The sequence below is a fragment of the Blennius ocellaris genome (genome assembly GCF_963422515.1).
Source record: "Blennius ocellaris genome assembly, chromosome: 1".
Taxonomy (NCBI): domain Eukaryota; kingdom Metazoa; phylum Chordata; class Actinopteri; order Blenniiformes; family Blenniidae; genus Blennius; species Blennius ocellaris.
The window spans coordinates 23,989,873-24,011,432 of record NC_137650.1 but is presented as its reverse complement, the minus strand read 5'-3'; the positions used below and the strand labels follow the sequence as shown (position 1 = coordinate 24,011,432).

The following is a 21,560-nucleotide window of genomic DNA, read 5'->3' as shown; positions in this document are numbered from 1 at the left end:
ATGAGTCAAGTATTTTCTCTGGGGTTCAAGAGGAGGAAAACGTAAAAAGCCAAGCATAGTAAGACAACACAGAGAAAAAGCTCAACCCAAACGGGGTGAAACAAGTAAAAAGTGAAGGATAATCCAAATCCTCTTTAACTCGTTTCTGCTTTATAAAAATGTAAATCACAAGCGTTACGCTTCATGAACATGACTCAGTGTTGGAGGCCCAGTGGGGTATTCATGCATGTCATGACAAAGGTCTGACTGATTACAAGATACAAACGGCACCGTAGGGAGCAGCAGGGACAGTGGATTGTGTGAGAAGTGAATTAGAAAATAAAGATGTGAGATCCGAAGAACACAGCCTGGGATGATTTCCGCTCCCCGTCGACTCCAGAGATGTGTACTTCTATGTGATAATCAGTGAATCCACAGGCAGAGCATGTTCCTGCCAACAGATTAAGTCTACACATATCGAGTACAGTTGAAAAAAAAAACCCCCAAAAACCCCAGTGCATATGAAACAATAAATGACACCTGTGGGGACAGAGTCACTGCCATACAGCATTCGGTGTTTGCTCCATGTATTATTGAGTGAAATATGTGTGTGGAGTATAGGTGCAGGAGGGAATCAAAACACAATCCCTCAGATGGCGTCGGGCTGCTGCATCCTGTGGTTGGCTTAACAAATACAAAGTGGTACGGCGCAGTAGTAAAGACAGTCGGCCTCCACCCACACCTTTCCTGTCCACAACCTTAAGAACTGTCTTCGGGAGGCTTTCTATAGTGAAAAGATATCAGCCTTTAGCTTTTGTCAGTCAGCTGCTCAGTCTACCACTTTGACTGTTTTACTGTAATGTACAATAACACCTTTTGGTCCGGGATGTTATTCATCCATCACTCACTATCATCAAGAGGAGATGTGACGGCTTCCAAATTCATTCTGCGGCATAACTGCAAGCACAGACAGCCATGAAAAAAAATTGATCCTAAATCTATCTTGCATAACTGTTAATGAGCAGCTGCCTGCAACAGAAACATCCCCATCAGTCATTTTGGATGTTGATAAAAGCTAATTAGTAAATGCCTCCAACTGAACATGGATATTTAGGAGGGTGAACCAGGAAAAAAAATCTATTTTGTGCATAAATGTTCAGCTGATTAAGGTCATACATAGGATTTATTAATATATGGTGTAATATCAGCAACTGGACTGTGAAACAGCCTACTTTTTTGAGATAGAATGGGACAAAATTGAATTGGATTAAATCATAAGGGATAAGATCTGATCTGGCCATGTTAGACCAAATGAAATGGAATGAAATGAAAGGAAATTAAATTAAATGAAACCAAAAACAGCTTTGTCATTGCAGACATCTGAGAATGCTTCATTACTGCTGCTTAATATATACATGTAGACCTATTTTATACACATGCATATCACATACGTGACAACCCTCAAATCAAGTTAAGCTATCTAAAACAAATGGATTAAAAGTGCCACATAAATGCAAATGCACACAAGAAAAACTTAATGTTCCTTCATACTTTCAGCTCTCATAAACAAACAAACAAACAAACCGAAAAACATCATGTCCCAAGTTTTATGATTCGAGGATAACATTATTTTTTAATTTTACAGCCTTTACGTACCTGGTCATTTCTGTTACTACTGTGGGACACAGTGCCAAAAATCTTCCGCATATAATGAATCCTCAAACCACACTGACTGAAGTATAAATAATGAGGTGAACTATAACTATCTCCTAGAAATTAATGTAATGAGGACGGGATATTTCCTCAACATTCCCATGGATCATTGTTAGAAAAAACCCCAAAACAAGACAGAATAGTGTGGTAATTCTGCGGTCTGCATGTCACTGTGTATTGGGATGTATCGCCATGATGTGAGGTGGGAGGACTATGGAAATAAAGCTGTGCGAGAACAACGAGGAACGGGCAAAAAGAGACAGTGCCAGCAAGCCCTGTTGGCTGTCAGTTTTTCTGGCTCCTCTCACTAATAAAATTGAGCTGCAAAGCCTTCCAGTGAACTATGCCTAATTTTTTTGTTTCAAGTAAGCTTCAAATTATCTACATTTTCATGCATCTATGTAACCAAGCGTACTGCCATAAGCCTAAAGATAAATACATTTTCTGGAAGTTTTTAACAGCAAATAAAAAAAGTCAGAACCGCTTCAGAAAACCTCTGTGAGTCTCAGTGATCTGTTTGTGTTCCTGAATGCAGCCGTCCGGCTCCCAACACTCAGATGAAACTGATTTGCCCAGACATGGTTTTTGTCTTGTTTTGGCTTTTGCGAACACTGAATTGATTTTGTGATGAAAAGGAAAGCGACAGCTTACTACTCCGTATGAGATGGTGTCGCTGTACATCCTCATCTCGGGGTAAATGTTGACCAGGTACCAGCGGAAAGTTTTACACTGCAGCCTCTTCCTCAGAGCCTTCCTCTCAGAGATGTCGCCGATATCAATCCCTGAGTCCTGGAAACAAGCCCACAAACAGACACACACACACGCACGCACACACACACGCACGCGCACACGCACACAAACAAAACATAGCATTGATTAACGAGGCTTGTAAAGAAGGAAATCAAATACAAGCGATTGAGCAGTACTGCACAATCATTTACTGTGCATTTGAAAGGCCCCCATAAGATTTTGATTTTTACTTGTTCTCGCTGCAGAATCATTGACTATGCAGCTGCAACATAAAAAAACCCAAAAACATTCAAGGCTACAAGACTGGGAAAATAACGGACTGTATTTGCCCAGATTGAAGTGTTGAAGAATTGTAACAAAAAACTCTCTCTCATCAGCTTATTTTGATATTTTTTTTAAATAAATATAATTTTTTTAACTCATTTTTTCTTTAATATACTTCTTTTGAAGGTTTCAATTGTATTGAAACCCTGCTTTAAACAACACGATTTTAGCAACTTTAATGAGGCCTTTTATCAGTAGACAATCAGTCAATCCATTGATCCATCAGTCTTTGTCTATGTCACCTTTCAGACAATAGAAACGTGATTTGAAGTGCTTCAAGAATTATTTATAAAACAGGAAAACAAACCATTTACAAACAGACATACCTGCAAATATATACACACATACAAAACACACACACAAATACTCAAAGGGACATCAATACACTCGGAGATAGGACTAACTTTAAGTTAGTAAGATCGAGCAAAATAAAAACAAAAGCAAAGCAAAAATAGAAGTTAATGATTCACAGAAGACGTTAAGCCTTTAAGCATACAAGTATAAAGATTAGAATTTAGAAAACACGAGATAAAAGTCAGACAAAAGACTGTTAGTTGACTGAAAGTTTATCTTTACATTATCAGCCAGTCCAGGTTCATGAACTACAAACATTTTTTTTCCAAGTTGTCCGAAGCAAGAACTGGTAAACACACTGGGCGCTAACGTAGCTCAAACACATCAAACAGTGAGCTCAGACGTCTGCAAACTTGCTTAAGTTGTACACTGGTGTTGGTTTTCGTACTCTGAGGTAAATTACAGCTGATGATTTTTGCTGTGTAGTTAATTCATGGGGCTGAAGCTGGGGCTAAATTTCATGCTTCTTGAGTACAGACCCAGTTAAATGCCTCATTATTGACGGAATGAATTGCCTGCAGATGTTCATCTATTCATAAGTTGGATTTACATATTCAAATAGATTATACAGGACAAGAGAAAACAGCTTCAGTGAACAAACATTTGACTTAGCCTTTGAGGGATGCTCCATTTAACATAACATAACAGAGTATGATTATCTGTTTTGATTAAAGGAATCTACTTTAAGATCAAGAAAAGGACGACATATTTTGGAAATAAAAGAACACAGCTTTGAAAAGGGAAAAAAACAAAACATAAGCCTGCATTACAGATTCATGGCTCCTCTGTGAGTAATATTATTTACTGTGTAAGTCATTGACATAGCAGGTCTCTTTATTTCACATCTCAGATAACATTACAAATCAAAACAGTGAATCAATAAATGGCATTTCTGCTGGAAAAAACACATGTAACTAAATTTAAATAAATTATGCACATTTTTCTTTTAATCTTTGGATGTGGTTTTATTATTTCTGTATTCTGAATCATTTGGGTCCCAAGTCACAGCTGTAATCCAGTTAGTGCCTTTAATTAATCTTTGAGCTTTTCATTGTTGGGCTATACAATGAATTTCCTTACTGCTAATGTCTCCATTTAGAGCAATTCATTGAATCATATTAAGTATTTATTTATTCAGTGGCACATGTTTAATTCAGGCCATTCTGTGTGAGATGAAAATAATTTCATTTGAGCCTTCGGGAGGTGTCAGGGGTCTTGTTCAGCTCCACATCTGCAGTGGGAAGAGAGCAGCGGGGAGCGGACGGCACTCAATCCAGCAATGTTTAGAGGAGGCGGCTGCAGAGGGACTGTGCCTGTGACTCACACCTCTGCATGAATACGATTATGACACTTTAATCTCGTCTCAACTGAATAAAACTCTTTTTAAGTGCTATTTTGAGGATTTATTTGTGGTCAACGTTGCGCCATTGATACAGCCACTTCTCAAAGAAGGAATTAATGAAACGTTGTCTCCTTTTTCCCTGTTCCGCAAACATTCAATATGCTGCAGCTGCTCTGCTTCCTGTAGCCTTTAGCCAGTTCATAGCTGACATCTGACATTTGAAAATGGCACAAGAGCTTTAATCCATGCAGACCAGCACACAGTTTTATCTCTGTCTATTAAACTGTGAAACTGAAAATATTTCCTCAAGTAGGTCAGTCAAATTCAGTTGGAAGCCACATTTAGAATTTATAAAAAAGAAATTATCTAGAACTATTGGAATTATTTCTAAAACACGCGATTTTCTGAACAACAAATGTTTGCGTTTATTGTATTTCTCACTTATTATGCCATATATGACATATTGTGTTGAGGTTTGGGGAAATACATATAGAACACATATAGACCCCATCATTAAACTCCAGAAAATTATTATTATTATTAGTATAATGAAAAAAGAGTCCTATCGAGAAAAGACTAATAAACTATTCATAGAATTTTGCACCTTACAATTCATATATATTTTCATACTTAAAAACATTAGAAATACTATTTCCAGTGAAGAACAAAAGTCTTCCCACAGCAACTGAATTTTTTTCTTTAAATTAAAAGAAAGTAATTATAGCTAAAGAGGATTGTGTGTATTTGAAAGAGGTAGTGCGAGAACAAATGTAAAATATAGATGTGTTTCTTTTCTGGGAGTCATTTTATGGAATGGGCTTAGTGATGGCTTAAAACTGTGCAAATCATTGCCGTGCTTCAAAAAACCATTAAAAGGTAAAATAATCAATGGTTACAATGGAAAATGATTTCTGTTACTTTTGGTTTCTCTTTTGTATTACTTTTGTTATGGTCTATTTGTCTGTATTTTTGTTCTCTCTTCCGTACTACTTCTGTTATGTTTAGTTTTTTCAGTTTGTTTTATCTTGTATCACTGATGCCCTGGGTAACTTTATGGGTTAGTTAAGGGATAGGCAAAAATGAGCCTTGGCTTCTGCCTAGACCCATTTCGGCAACAGATACTGTGAAAACAACAACAACAAAAAAACAAAGCGTGTGTGTGAACTGAAAAGCACTATGATCTCAATGCACAAAATTCTACCTTTGCACTGAAACTGCACCCGAAATTAAACAATTCGTTCTTTTAGATTCATGTTTTATGAGGCAAACAGGTAATGCTATAATACACATTTTAACCAGGTTTTATATCCCTGGATATGCAAATAATAGTAAATTGTCTACTCTGAGAACAGCCTGTTCAAAATGTATTGTTCTTGTGTGGAAAGCAGTTGTCAGAGCACTCTCGCAACATTGTAGAGTGAAGATTAAATCGGGAGAGAATTTTTTTTTTTTATCTTTGTACCATTCTACAGCATGTTGAAGATTCTTTAAAATGTTACATCAGAAGATTTCTGACTGCATATGTACACTGATAAAGCCAAATATATTACCTCAATTTGATAGAAATTATAAAAAAGAAATTGTGAACAGGATGTCATGTAATTAGGTGAGCAGACAGTAGACAGCCACAAAACATTTATTACATTTATAAGTTGTGTCTGTGTGTCTTATCGCTGTTGTGTCTGTGTGACGTGTTTCTTAATATTTGTGTCCGTTATACTGTATGACGGTGGTTGGTGGTGCATGTTGGTGAAGTGGTTAACATCCCACTTCAAGGGGGCTTTCTGTTTGCAGTCTGCATATTATTCTCACTCTGCGTGGGTTTTATTCATTTATTCAGTGTCCATCATCCAAAAAACATGCAAATCATAACAATCATTGCCCATAGGTGTCATTGTGTGCTGTGGATTTGTTCACCATTGTGAGCTGTAGTTAAGTAGTAAGGTAAGCACCCTGCGATTTCTATGTGAATAAAGTGAAATAGAATATAGACTTATTATGACTTATTTACTTATTGTAATGCTTACCTCTTCTATCATAAATTTTAATCTTTTTGAATCTGTGTCAAGACAAGTGTCACAAAAATGAAACATAAACTAAACAAAATGAGGTGCAGATTATAAACCAATATAAGGCGCTTCAAGAGGGAATGAGAAGTGGAACCAGTTCTGTTTCATAGACATCTTGAACACACTGTTTTTTCATTTTAATACTGCATCTAAGATCTAAAGATTATCAGACACAGGTTTACATATTTCTGATTCTGAAAGCAGATATAAAATAAAATCCTATAAATCATTGCACTGTGATAAAATAATGAAGAAATGGGATATAATTCATACATTCATTTTCACCGCTTCATCAAACTCAGCCCAGATACAATGTGTCAGGAAATGTCTCCAGGAGCTCTCAAATGTGATCACAGGACAATGATACTGCCAAAGTGCACGTGTCTCCAATATTACAACTATGACCTGCATGTGAGCTGTGCCAAGAAAAAGCCTTTACTGAAGAGAGAAATCAATAATGTACAATTTGGCAGTGACCATACAGGCAAGAGTGATGTGTTCTTGACAGACAATCCCACATTAGAGTTGTGAGTCTGCATCGAGCGTGGACATGCTCACTGCAAATCAAGCAGAAGCTTCAGAAGAACTGTGAAGCTCGAAGATGGAAATGTTTTGATTTGGGGTTGTTTTGTTACCTCAGGGACAGGACAGCTTACTGTCAGCTATGAATTCAGCATTTTATCAAAGAGAGCTTGAAGGTAATGTGAGGCCATCAGTCTTAAAGTTAAAGCAGCAATCAAAAATCCATCAGAATTCTCAAAAAGAAGAAAAAAATAAATCAAGCAGTTATAAATGGATCGAGTCAAAGCTCAGATCTGAATCCCACTGTCATTTTGAAACAGGCACAGCTTGAGAATAAAAAACACACTTTTATGCCTGATAAAAGAAAGAGCTCTGCCAGTAAACGTGGTCAAAAAAGGCAGAAGATTGATGTTGAAGATTGATGGACAATCATGAAATAATGCCTACAAGACGTGATTTCTGCTAAAGCAGGCCACATGCATTTCTGAAAAAGGTGTACTTACTTTTCCAGAGGACATCAAATCGACAGAGATTTTTCATGAATAGTCTTTTCTGCAGCTCACTTTTATAGCGTGGCCACAGCAAGGAACTGCAATTTACCCCCCAGGCTTGACTAGTTTTGTTTTTGGGTCAGATGCATAGGTGGTGCCATGGCGGGGCTTGGCGGTGCTGCAGCTCCCCCTTGGATAGCCAGAGCACCCCATAGCACTCTAGAAATATGATTTGTTTTTAAAGTGGTTTATTGAGATCTTTTTCATGTGTGTTTTTTATGCGTGGTAAGATTATAATCGTTTGCCTAGTTAATTAATTAATGCACAAATAAAACATGTATTTATGTATTTTTTAAACAGTCAACCACAACAACCGAGGGATCATTTTATTCTGACATCTCAGGGTGATTATTGCCTATTTGGGATTTGAGATCAGAACTCTGGCTCCTGGTTTTCTCTATGCCGTGGATTTTAATATGTCATTAGATCAATTGGACCAAATCTTTTTCTTTCAATGGAGGTTTTAGTGACTGGCAGCAGGAGTTTATGTGTGAGGTCTAAATGAAAACATGCAGTGTGTTTTGCTTCCTGCTGCTGTTGAGGCTCCATCAGTGGCATACTTGTGTTAAAGTTTCCCCTCAGTGGTGTGTTTAAGTGGCAGACATGTAAAGCTTTCATCTTCATCGCTTTGGCTAAATATCTTGCGTATTGTGTCATATGATATTGTTTTAAATAGTGGAGCTTTTACTGTATGTGCATGACTGTTACGTGCATGGTCCGGTGTGCGCATATTGTTGGTGTTACAATAGAAAATAAACTAGAAATCCCTAAATTCCCCAGCACCGTCATTGAAAGATCGAGGTCCCACAAAGCAACCGCAAAAACAAATATCTGGCGCCGCCCATCCTGCTGAAAAGGGGGATTGAATCTCAGGGGACTCAAACTTGAGATCCCAGCTCAAATCAACATGTTTCTCATCATATGATTGCAGATTAAAAAAAAAAAAAAAAAATCCCCATAAAACACTTGTTCAGTGGCTTTAACAAGTAGTCCAGTTTATTTAAACTTTAATTGTTTTTCTATGATATTATTTGTCATCAGTAAACTGTTGGGCAAGACACAGAACTCTGAACTGCCTGTGTGTATGCAGTGTGAGTGTGAATGGTTGGTGGTGGTCGGAGGGGCCGATGGCACAGTTTGGCAACCTCGCTTCCGTCAGTCTGCCCCAGGGCAGCTGTGGCTACTTATGTACCAGCATCCAGTATGGAGTGAGTGAATAATGCAATGTAAAGCATCGTTGAGTGTCAAGAAAAGTGCTATATAAAACCAATGCATAATTATTATTTGAATGGGCCCCTCTCTACATTTATTTTTGTTGCTCTGTGTGTGTATGTGTGTGTGTGTGTGTGTGTGTGTGTGTGTGTGTGTGTGTGTGTGTGTGTGTGTGTGTGTGTGTGTGTGTGTGCGTGCATGCGTGTGTGTGTGCGTGCATGTGTACAGGACACCACCACTGAAGTTTTCAGGCTGGTGTAATGTATCCGTCATATAATACCAGCAGGAAGGTATCTGAATGGCTCAATTTATGCAGCAGCAGCGTAAGACAACTCCAAATGCACATCCAGTCAGGGTCGGACCTAGAAAAATATTTGTGGCGTGGCGAGAGCGGGGCAGGAATTTTTAAGGGGTGGCAACATATGGCAGACGTGTATATACTGAAGTTAATCGCAGATTCCAAACAAATCAGTCTCTTACCGTTCTGGCATTATCTCGTGCTGCATTCACTGCAGTCGGGCATTAGAGATCCGCTTGTAAATGTCAAATTAGCCATAACTTTTCATTTAATTCATTGCTGCCCACCGGGGTGGCAGCAGGGGTGGCAATGCGTTTTTTTTAGGGTGGCATTTGCTTACAACTACATTGCCATGGACACAGAGTTTGGTGGTGTTGTCGCCAGACTCATCGGAGAGTTCAGAAGCAACGCCAACTATCTTGCTACGCCAACTATCTTACTTGCTTCTGGACCCCAGTAGATCCGCCCATGCAGCCAGTGCTTCTTCAGAGTCTGAATCTTAACATAATCAAGTCTGTGTGTGTGTACATGAAGAGACAGAGGGACATGAACCAGGCTTCCCTCGGAGTAAGTCTGTGCATTGTTCTCCAAGATGTTTAAAGAAAAGAAAAAAGAAAACTGCTTTGAAAGCTGTTCTCATACGGATTTATTTCCTGCTAATTCAGTTTGCAATTTGAATTAAGTGATGACAAATAAACAATAAACACTCTCTTGCTGAAAGCCTTCTTGCAAGTCCCCCCCCCCCTTGATTACATTTCACACACTTTAAAATATTACGCAAGATTCAAGAATCAAGAACTTTTTTCAAGGCTATTCTTAGAAACAGCAAAATACATACAACCACTAACCTCCACAGGAATATTCCAGGCCATGTAGACATGGCTTTTGAACTCATCCATCCAGACTTCTGCCACTCGGAGGGCGTTGCGCCGCACATGAGACGTCAGATCCTCGGTGTATGGTTTATGAGCGCGCTCTATGTGAGCGATGCGAGCACAAGGCAGCACCTCCACGCTGCCTCCACACTGCCACACCTGGTTTTAAATATGAAAAGAATTCAAAGAAAGAAAGAGAAAACTGTCATTCAACTAAAGTAATAGTCTGTCAAAGAGTCTACTTTGCTTGTAGGAGTTCATTTGCAAAAGTCCATTACTGCCCTTGCAGATATTCAGAAGGAAGACGACTGAAAAAAACGTTGTTTGAAGTTTACTTAAAAAAAGTAAAGTTTTTCCAAAGAGCTCAATTCTTCATGCTGCCGGGGAACAAAGATGTCACAGAAAATCTAATTCAACTGTTGGGTCATTTCATTAAGTTCATGAAATTGTTATTTTTTTCTCTCTCTGTTGAAGTGTGAACCCTCTGTTGTTTAATTTTGAAAAAAAAATTTTTTTTCCTTGCTTCTCAGTTCAAGTTTTTTCATCTGAAGTCACTTTTCAACGACTGTTCTTCAGGAGAGAGGGCGGATTGGTGAACTCCACACAGTCAATGCGGAGGGGAATGACGGCAGCACGTCTCGGCTGCTTAAAGCATGTACTGGATGGCAAACCGAGGAAGCTGGTCACCTCTGCCGCCCACTGTATCTCAGACTGTGAAGATGAAGTCCCTGTGGTAGAGACTGGGAATAGTCCTGCTGCCCAGGAGGAAAAGCATGACTCCTCGATGACTAGAAGCCAGTGGCACTAACTCCTCTCGTAATGAAGACCTTTGGGAGGCTCAAGACACAGAAAAGTTTTGGCAAATGTAATACCTTGATCCAGAGAACAGTGACCGGCAGTGGAAATATGTTTCCTCATGCAGATTGAGGGACAATTTTGTTCAAATCTGTAATATGTGGGCATAAAAATACCACTTCATATCAGGCTTGTGCTTTGACAAAAACTGTATTCACACATTGGTTGGCTAATTTTTTTTTTTCTTTCGTGTTTCCATATTATTCACTATTGGCATTCTTTCCTATAAGAGTATGATGAGACATATGAGGTATAAACATTTCAACTCATTCAGACCGGTTTGATCAACATTAAAACATCAAAACGATTTGAATTTCTGAGGTTAAAAAGCAATATGAAAATTAAAGCTGGGGATGGAATGAATGGGAAAATGAATTAGGCAGCACAAAGCTGCTGATTAGCATCTAGAGATTTTAACTGAGACCTTGAAGCAATTTAAACACTCGAAAGGAGTGATGAAGATACACTCCTCTGCTCTTCTGTTTACAAGCTCTGATGCGGGGTCATCAGAGAACATGTCACCAGCAGAGGCTGTTGAGGACACTCCAAAACACTTTAAACGACCTGAGCAGAAGATTAGTCCAGGACACCCAGTGTTTCAATGTGAATAAGGTTGAAATTTTCACACTGTGCTTTTATGATAAGACCAAATAGCGCGGCTGACATCCTTTCTGTCATTTTGATTAAAAAAAAGAAAAGATTTAATGCAAATGAGCTTTGCCAAGGACGTCGTATGGACATGAGATATGGTATAAATTGTGGATATGAGCAGGACACTGACGGCAGGACTGTCTGGAGATGTTAAACTGTTTGTCAAACAGATCTGACCATGACTTTGTCAGTAAGTTAATAACACTGACAACTATACAAGAAAAAAATAAAAACAAAACTGCCACTTTCATTTTTTTATGGCCTGTATTTTCTTTCTTTTTAAGGTGATTTGTCATTTTGTTTTGGATGTTTTTTGATTTAATTATTCAAGCAGATAGTAACATAAAGTAGCAAATGTCAAGAACATTTGTCCACATTACACACAAGCCACAACTGATTTTGTCATAGCATAGTGAAGCAAAAACAAAAAATCCAACAGATTTGGACCAAATATTTTCTCTGAACACCTCTGTTGTCCTTCTGCAATCTGTAACCATGCTGGCACCCAGACTTTTGTCCACTGACAGCTGGGATTGCTTTTAGTTTCCTACAACTTTGTTGGATGGAATGAATTCATACTTTTTCCAGAATGTTATTGCAATTGTTCCTGTGGTTGGTGGAACATGATTGTTTGAAACAAATGTTTATAAAATTCCAAATAAAGTGGTTCAGACTTTTTTCTCTTCATGAAACTATAATAATCATTGCGGTGCTTCAGGAAGGGTCTGAGGGATTCATTCTCTGGGCACTGTTGCTATCTCTACCCAATTTCACTGCAATTTATCAACGGATTTCTGGGATATTTCAGTCTGGACCAAAGTGATGGACTAGCTGACACTGTCGTTCCTCGAGCAGCGCTGGTAGCTTGGATAAAAATCAACAGATCAACTGATAATGTACGACTTTGAAGATCTGTTGCAGCGTTTTTCTGCGCTGCTTTTGGCTCCAACAATTGTGCCAGCACATTGTGGAACACAGTCAATTACAGCTTGAATGCAGCCTCAGCCTGAAAAATTATTTTCCTTGCATTCTCCAGCGTCGCCTTTCCTCTGGGACAATGAACTGTGCGCCTCCGAGTGTTTGCAAGTGTAGCGCCCCTGCAGTTAACCACTAATTGTCTGCTGCCATTTTTTCCAAATTCATTACAAGAAACGGGCCATTACTGTCAAGATAGACGTCAGAGTCTGCCATTAGTCAGGATGTATTGTTATTCCTTTCAAAACACAACAACTTTGTACAGTCAGATCCTTGTCATTGTGCTTTCCTCTTGAACGATCAAACCCACCGACCAATTTACATGTTGACTCATACAATCTGTTTTCCAGTGTGCTGCTGAGGTGAAAAGCACGGATCAACAGCACTGCAGCAAACAATTACACTTCACTTTACTCTAAGATGGTGGCGTGAACCTGGAGGAGAAACTGCACTCCACCTACATGCTGTCAAAGAGAAGTTTTGTAAACGTAATAGCTGACACTCAGGCCGTGTCACTTAGGGGTGGGAGCACACTCCACCCACACTGTGGTCCAAATAAATCACAGCTCTACCACTAACAGTCCATGTTTGACTTTGTGTTATTAAGAGTCAGGTCCTCACTTCACAGAGTCTTCACAGCAAAGGAACAGTCTCAGCCCCCGCTCATTGTAAACTTTAAGCTCAAGAAATACCTCACGTCCTTCAGTCCCGCCTGTATCAGACCCCATTCTGCTGTATCCTCTTCCACACATACGTCTGTCTGAATCTCATTTTCTTCACCCACTTGCTGTTCTACCTCTAATTTATTTTTATAGAAGATTTCTGGCAGAAGAGCAGTCTCATATTACAGACACGTTGGCTTAGATCTTTTATCAGCCTGAGTCTAAGCTAATTCTACTACTGCCCTCACTATAATTTGCTTAAGATAAAAGTGGAACCTAAATACCTTTAATGTTAGTGTAACATGATTGGAAGTACTTTATTCATAAAGCGGTGCCAGTTAGTGTGCAGAGTGTCTCATGGTTTAGAGTGGTTTAAAGTGCGAGGGAGCACTCGCAAGGTTATTTTAGTGAATCTTTGAGGACATGAAGCACAGCAAGGATCAGCATCTTTATTTTGTAGCACACGTCGACAAGTTAAAGATTCGTAATTGCATCGTCAATTAGTCATCTATTCGTATTTTAGCACTGTCTGGTGGCTTCATGGTTCACAGCCTGAATGTGATCTACCCCCCCGAAAAAACTCTGTCTTCAGAGAGTCAAAGAGGCACCCCCGCCAGCATGAAAGGCAGCTGTAACATGTTTGTGTTTTTCTTCTTCACTCAGAACAGCAGCAGCTTGAAGTTGTTTGCAACAACAGATTTGAAACACTTTTACTGACAAAAAGAAAACGGATCAAAGTCGTGTAGCATGAGGCATGTTTCTGCAGCTCATATTCATAGGCTTAGCTTAAGCTAAACAGCGTTTCCTGCACTAACTACGATGATGAAAACTAAGAACAGAAAAAAAAACCTATACATTTTCAAAGTGAATATGAGTCATGGCATATTTGTTTTAAAATGGGCATACTGTAACTTGTATTATTTACTGTTCAAGAATAGATTTGTATATGTTGGGTATGATAGGTATAAACTTTCCATGATGTCAAAATATTATAGAAATCTGGAAAAGCGCATAAAAGGTTTTCCTTGATGCCTGGAACTTCGCCAGATATTCTTACTATTCAGAATTAAAAAAAACAAAAACAAAACTTATGTATGATTAACTTATTAGTTTGTTTTAGCTTAAATAACTCAAACTTTGAATAACTCTAACTAAAAATAGTTTTAAGTTAAATCTAAAGAAAACTGATTATCGGGAGGAATAGAAGAGCTATTTTAGTTGCATTCTGTTCAAGACAACTTAATGTTTTTATTTTTTCAATTAGAAACTTAGTTTGAGGATCCATCCTTTCCAATCAGGTTTTTCAAAGTAGCTACTGTGATCCCATTGTTATCATCTAATACATCTGGTATATATTAATGTATTGTGCCTTCATCCAGTTCATCGGCCGGGGGGATTCTGACCAGGTCACCAGGACATCACAAGGTAAACAGAGAGAGAGAGAGAGAGAGAGAGAGAGAGAGAGAGAGACATTCAAACCTAGAGCCACCAATTAACTGCAAAAATATGTTATTTTGAGTGTGGGAGGCAAACCAGAATAACTTACTATTCATACTGTTGATGGATCCTTGACATTTCATCTAACAATAATACTACATAACATTCTATAATTAGATTTCACAGAAGTGTAGTCTTTATGTTTTCCATTAGGTCACTGAACCGTGCCACGAATGCTTCGGTGGAAATGATTTTACAGCATCTACGTACAGTTTACTGTAAATCAGATTTTGCTCATTGTGCATTCTGGCGTACTCTCTGTCAGTGCCGATGAGGAACAGAGTGGAAGCACCAGAGAATTTATAATATCTGGGAGGACTGATATCTGGAGAGGCACAAATCCATGCATCACTCTTGCCATGAGTCACTTCGGCAAACAAGCTGGAGGTGTGGTACATTTTTCTGTTAAATATCATGCCTCTTGGTAAAAACTGTCAGACTTTGAAATGCCTGTGGGTGGAATTATGTGATGCATCGAAAGAGATGTTCAGCAACATTATCAAAAGGAAAAGCCCACAGGTTTCCTTTAGTTTGCACAAGAAAATGATAAGGAAATCACTGTTTGGCAAATGTCCACAAACTGGAGCCCTAACCTATAGAAATTAACAAATCCTTTCTTGTTAATTTAGAGTGAAACCTGTGTTACAAGCTTAGTTTTTGATAGGAATATATGGTGACACCTTGTCGATAGGAAGTGTCAAACTTGAAAAGAAATGCAACACCAAAGGAAACATCCGCACTCCTGACAAGACGAGCAGAAATATAAGAACTTTCCGCTCTAAATATTCCTGTGATTCACTATGCAACTTCAGGATTTCTCTCTTTTCATTTTATACTTGTCTCTGTATCTGAAGCTATCTGCTTTCATCTCACTGCACCACCTCTTCTGTCCCTGCAGAAACCCTAACTGGCTTGAAAAAAACACCCTAATATCTTCCGCTGCATTCATTTTACATTTCCCCAGTAGTTTGTGATAAAACCCTGCACATCAAAGCACAGACTTGCTTTAAAGGTAAGGGCATAGCGTCCTCTTTTGCTGCCCAGAGCATCGAGTTATAGTCGTGCAGACCAACAGTGTAGAGTTTCAGCTGTATGTGTATGAGCTCATGCTGCCTGTTGCTTGAAAGAGGGAATGTGGCTCCCATCCTCTCCACAGAAATACTCAACTATTTACAGATGAAGACAACAGAGTGATAGAGTATTTTTAGATGGAAGCTCAGTTTGTGTAACTCAAAAACCCGTTATACATCCATTTATCCTGTATACTCTCTGTGTCTTTATAACCTGGTACTTGTTATTTTGAACTACCACACCAGACTCAGTTCAACAGACAGAGGCGAACAAGCCTTTATGTTCATATCCCCAATTTCAATGGAATATTTTACCCAAGAACATTAGATCCACTTCATCATTCACTGTGTTTGGGCAGCTTATCTTTTACCCTATAATGAACTGTTGCTGTTACGAATAAAACTGCCTCTGCTCACACTTATCTGTGATGTCACTTAAATGTTATTGAGAAAACCCTTTGGGACACTGTGGTTGTAATGTGTTGCTTTTTTATTCGGCCTCCATCATTCATTCTAATGATAACTGTCATTTTGACCCTTGTTGTCACTTACTTCACTGTATTATGTTCGGACCCCTTTGAAAATTAGATAATAGATCTCAAGGTGTTTATCCTTGATGTTTGCAGCAATGACAATAAGGCCTTTCTCAGGTGACGCTTGTAGGAACATTGCACAGGGTTCCAGTCAATCCAAGTCAAACGCGATGAAAAACACACTTTTACACCTGAAATCAATGTCGAGCCAACAATGAACCTAATAAACATGACTTTAATGACTCAGAAGCAACCAATGCAGGAACAAGATAGGGCTGCAAGATAGGTAGATAGATAGATATATTATATATAAAATAATTTTATATTGCAATAACGATATGATTTGTCATAGATACAGATACTTAATTACAAAGGATAAATCCACACCAGCTCTGACTGATTTATGGTTCTTTTCTCCAGTTTCCATCACATGTGTGTCTGTTGTTCCCACAAGCAGCATTTTTAAAAAGAAGCAATTTTTTCACTTCCTTGTTTTTGAGAGATTTTCCTCTGTTCTGTCCTTTGTTGGAATTCTGTGCTCACTTCTGCTATGTAGCGAGCAGATAATTTTTTTTATATATTTTTTTTTTTTAATTAGTTATTCGTGTACATTTTGGAGGGAATCAATAGAGATGAATCACTTTTCTTTCATACTAAAACTCTGTCATTTTGAATTTGAAGAATGTAGAAGCATAGTGCATGTAAACATTATTTATTGCGGTGCAGTCGATCTTTTATGATATGTATATTGCACATGCTGATTTATGATATAAGCAATAACAATAAATTTGCAATATACTGTACTGTGCACCCTACCACAGGAAAAAACCCAGACCTCCTTACTGTGAGGTGACAGTGCAAAAGGTTTCAATCCTATGGCATGATTCCTGATCCAATTTATTGAATATTTAAAGGAAAACATTGTATATTAGTATGAAACCGTTTCAGACTTGAACTTCATTATTCAATAAAAAAAAAAAAATCAATCTCACAATGCCATAATCATAAAAATCTACACTCAGCTCACAACTCTGTCAATTCTACAAACTCAACTGCATAAGAAGATCCTGATCCTGATTTAAACCGACATGTGATTTAATTTTGATTTTTTTTTTTTTTTACATGGCGCCTGACTCGCATCACTTAGCAGTGAAGCATTTATCTCATGTCGCCTCACACTTTCAACTGCTAATTGCCTCACCAGAGCGAGTCGCGTCCAGCAAAAAGTGAAAGGCTCATTTAAAACTAGTATGTGCAAAGAGAGATCACAACATGAATAGTGCTGAGGTCATGTTCATTTACCAGAATACATGTAAAATGTACAATGTGAATATCTTCCTGTAATACAAAAAAAACCCAAAAAACTTGCTAATGGATGTTTTCAACATGTACTCTGCCTCACCATCACACCTGTATAAAGCATGACCAAAATATATTAAAACCTCTGAGGCAGTGATGTTCAATGAGTTCATCAGTGTGCATACTGACTAGCATTGTGGGTGATAAAAGCAGCAACTAAATTCTATATTCCATCCAATAAAAAATGACATTGATGAGAAAAGTGGATGCCCAGGATTGATTAGAGCAGAGGGAGGAGGGGGTGAGCGTCACTCTTACTCACCACAATTGGTAATTCTAACGCAGAGATAAACAGTGAAGTACAAAATAGATTCAAAAACCTATTTATTCATTTAACATGTTTTTTTTTTGTTTGTTTTTGCAGTGTGAGCTCCAATTTGCTCCACAGGCTTTGTAAACCAGTGCTGCAGCACCAATCCAATTCAATTCGGCAGCCTCATGTGAGGATTATGCCTTCATTTGAAAGATTATCATACAGACTACGTGTCTGAGTGGTCACTTTCTTAGCTTTTATCTACTTTGTCAAAGCAGAGCATTGGCAGTTAGAAAATCTTGAAAGAAGTCCCTTTATAGAAGCAAAATGTATTTTTATTCATTTAGTTTACCCATCCATGCGAAGTATCGCTTTCCAATGTCAACTGGGATGGACTTAATCCCCTCTGGCTTAATTATTATTGTGGATATTAAAGCGTGTAAAATAAGGGTTGGATTTTATTGAATTGTGATGTTATTTCCTTTTATTTTTTCCAATACTGGGGACTATCAAATATATGCAGATATTAGAAATTGAAATTTAATCAGAATCCTGTAACATAGCGAGAATGTCTCTGAGTTGGTTCCAAAGTTTTACTTTCTGTGTGGAATTTCTCTTTGTGTGCATGGGGGATTTTCTCCAGGTATTCCAGCTTTCTTCAGACCAGAAACCATTCTATCCATTACATTTGTCCAGATGTGACGATACATTTGGCTAAAACAAAACAAGCAAAAAACACTTTTTGTGTTGTGAATTAGTGAGAAACAAAACATGCTGGTGATTAATATAGAAGCAGAATCTTCAAACTTTAATCTCTTCAAGGGGGCATTTGATCAACTCCCAATTTATTCTGCAGCAGGATGACCTCACACAGATAATCATCAAGAACTGTCTAGAATCCTGGAACAGATGGTCAGGGCCTTTGGGGAGTACATGAAAGACTGCCTGAATTCAGAGGAAGCCTGAATTCAGGGAAGGGCTGTGTAGAAGTATTTGGAACGACTGACCTGCCGAGTGTCTTAAAGATAGTTGAGAAGTGAACCAATTGGACCTGTTGAGGTTTGGAGTTAATTTGGTAAACCTCTCTTTATGGTACTATTTCTGCAGTGTTTTTTATTTTGGCCACTTCAAAATAATTAACTGTTTTGATATGAAAAAGGTCCACTACTGAGAATTATATGGGAGTTTGAAACAAGCTACAACTACTGTGTGTTCATGTTTCCCACGGCCATCCACCACCATGTCCTTTTGACATTTCTGCTGATTCTAACTTGGCTGTGGATGTTGCCCTTGAAAATAAATTGCTAATGACGAATAAATGCATATAAATGTAATGTGTATTTGAGAGGGCCAAAGTAATCTATACAGACGGTCATGTGAAGATTCATAGCCTTGAATAATTAATGTACAGCCCACTATCAGATCCTGTCTCTAGCATGTGTTCCTCTGAGGATGACAGAAAGTCACTGCTAGTGTTAGTCTGTGCTGAACAGCAAAAGTGCAAATATATGAATTATCCACCAAACATACTTTACAAAAGATGTGATCACATAAAGTATTTGATGTTTGACAATGAAAAAAATTAAAGTTGACATCGCACAGACTTAAAAACAGTATAGACAGATCTTTAATATTCATATGGCTCTCAATCACATCCAGTATATATGAACCTAAGCTAAGCACTGAAGATTGCATATAACAGAAATGCCAAATAACAGACACTGTCCGTGAAGCACGTTTGCCTCCATGAGTGCTGAGCATCAGACGCGTTCATCAGACAGGGAGGACCTTCTCACGCAAATCCTGATCGATTCATTGATAAAGTGATTGTAAACATCAGCAAATCATTTTATTGCTTATAACTGCAACTGTTTCAAACACATTTGAAAAAGACCTGCACATCTGCTCAGTTTCCAGCAGAGCTACTGCTAAAATTGTGATGAAAGGCTTTGTTTTCCTATTCAGAGATGTTTATATTATTATTATTATTATTATTATTATTATTATTAATATTATTATTGCTCTTGACTTTTCTCACAGCTTTGACTTCATGACAGATTATCTCATTAAATACTCACTAATGGTATTACTCTTTGTTGATCACCAGCACATGCAAACACATGCAACTCAAATGTATTTATTTGTTTGAGAACTGAATGTAGCGTGAATTATATAGGATTGTAGTAAATCAGGCCAATAGTGTTAAAATCCTGCAGTCTCTTGTGCAGCATTGCTGTAAATAAGTACACAATGTCTCTTTGCTGGTCTGAACATTAGAGATCCAACCAGCAGCAATTTCAGAGGGGGTTATTACAAATATATGAGCACATGTTCTTAACCCTGATCAGCACAGTACGGCTGGATAGAAATGATATTGAATCCACTTCTTGTTATATATATATATATATATATATATATATATATATATATATATATGTATTAATCAGAGGAAATGTTTTAAGAAATGTAGTTGCACGATAGTATTAATATCAACATGGGCATTCAATAATATAGCATGCTTTAGTTTAATCAAAAGATTGAATGATTTGTTGTTATAAAGGTTAGGAAACATACCCTGGAGCTCCTGTCACGTACAATAAGTGGTGAAGTATAGTGTATAGATGAGTTCTAATAGAAAACATCCACAGTTAAAATTCCAGGGGGATGTCTTTTCCTTGTACGATTTGTATTTCTTGCTTTTTTTTAACTGATTATAAAAAAGAAGTAAATAGAAATCAAAACCATTAAACTTTTTTTTAATGTTAAATTTATTGTATATTCCAGGGTGTGTTTGTGTGTGTGTTTAGGAGAATCATCACAGCTTTATGTTCATCATTTACTGCCTTGCCAGACCATAAACTCACATTGCAGTCAGTGTACCTTTCAAAAAAAATTTTTAAAACCCTCCTGACCTTTTTTCCCTTGTCTGAGGGCCAACAGGACCTGGCAGCTCCTCTGCTGCATTTATTGGGCTCGCCATGCTTTCACTGCCACCTGGACTTCAATGTGAACCTTCAGCTCCTCCTGAGCCCAAGCCCCAGCCAGCATTACTTTTTGTAAATAAAAATAATTAACTTTTTTGAAATTACTGACTACACTGCAAACACTGTTTGTGTTTGCATTTGGTTTCGGTCTCTTGGTCAAGGAAGTATTAGTATTAAAAGATATTTAAAAAACAAAACAAGACAAAAACAAAAACAAGACAAGGTAATAGCGGGAGAAGAGCAGTTTTGTTGCGCATTGATCCTAAAAGCCACTATTATTATCTTTTAAAGTGAAAAACATAAATAGGTCCAGCAATTTGGTTAAATATCTAAAAATTCTTGAGAAAGATGGATAGCAACAGAAAACCTTACAATAACATTAAAATAGTTGTGATTTAGTTGCTCAGCTACAATTACTGTACAACAAGAAAGCGACTGTAGTCCATGAAGCCATGATATTTCTGATTTTAGTCCCAGAGGACTGAATTACTCTCCACATTACCTCTGTTACACAAAAGACTTTCTCATTGATTGTCCTGTTGGTCTGAGATTTCACAGTTGCGTTGAATAGATTTTCAGCAGCGCAGAGGTCATGAAACCTCATCACTGCTCTTCTACAATTACAGAATGGCACAGCATTTTGTTATTCACCCTGCACAGAAATCAATTGTTTGCATCTTTCATACAGAGAGGAAAGTGTATGAACGGTAAAGCAGAGCATGAATACTGACT

At 37.9% G+C, this 21,560-nt stretch overlaps 1 protein-coding gene across 1 annotated transcript in view; it reads right to left on the bottom strand.

Moving 5' to 3' along the window:
- galnt18b (UDP-N-acetyl-alpha-D-galactosamine:polypeptide N-acetylgalactosaminyltransferase 18b) overlaps positions 1-21,560 on the bottom strand; it is a 92,134-nt gene that overhangs the window by 14,414 nt on the left and 56,160 nt on the right. The window contains exons 7-8 of the mRNA XM_080503578.1: positions 9,963-10,148; positions 2,344-2,481 (exon numbers count right to left, since the gene is read on the bottom strand). Of these exons, the coding sequence (XP_080359704.1) occupies positions 2,344-2,481; positions 9,963-10,148 (324 nt within the window). The remainder of the gene's footprint in view (positions 1-2,343; positions 2,482-9,962; positions 10,149-21,560) is intronic.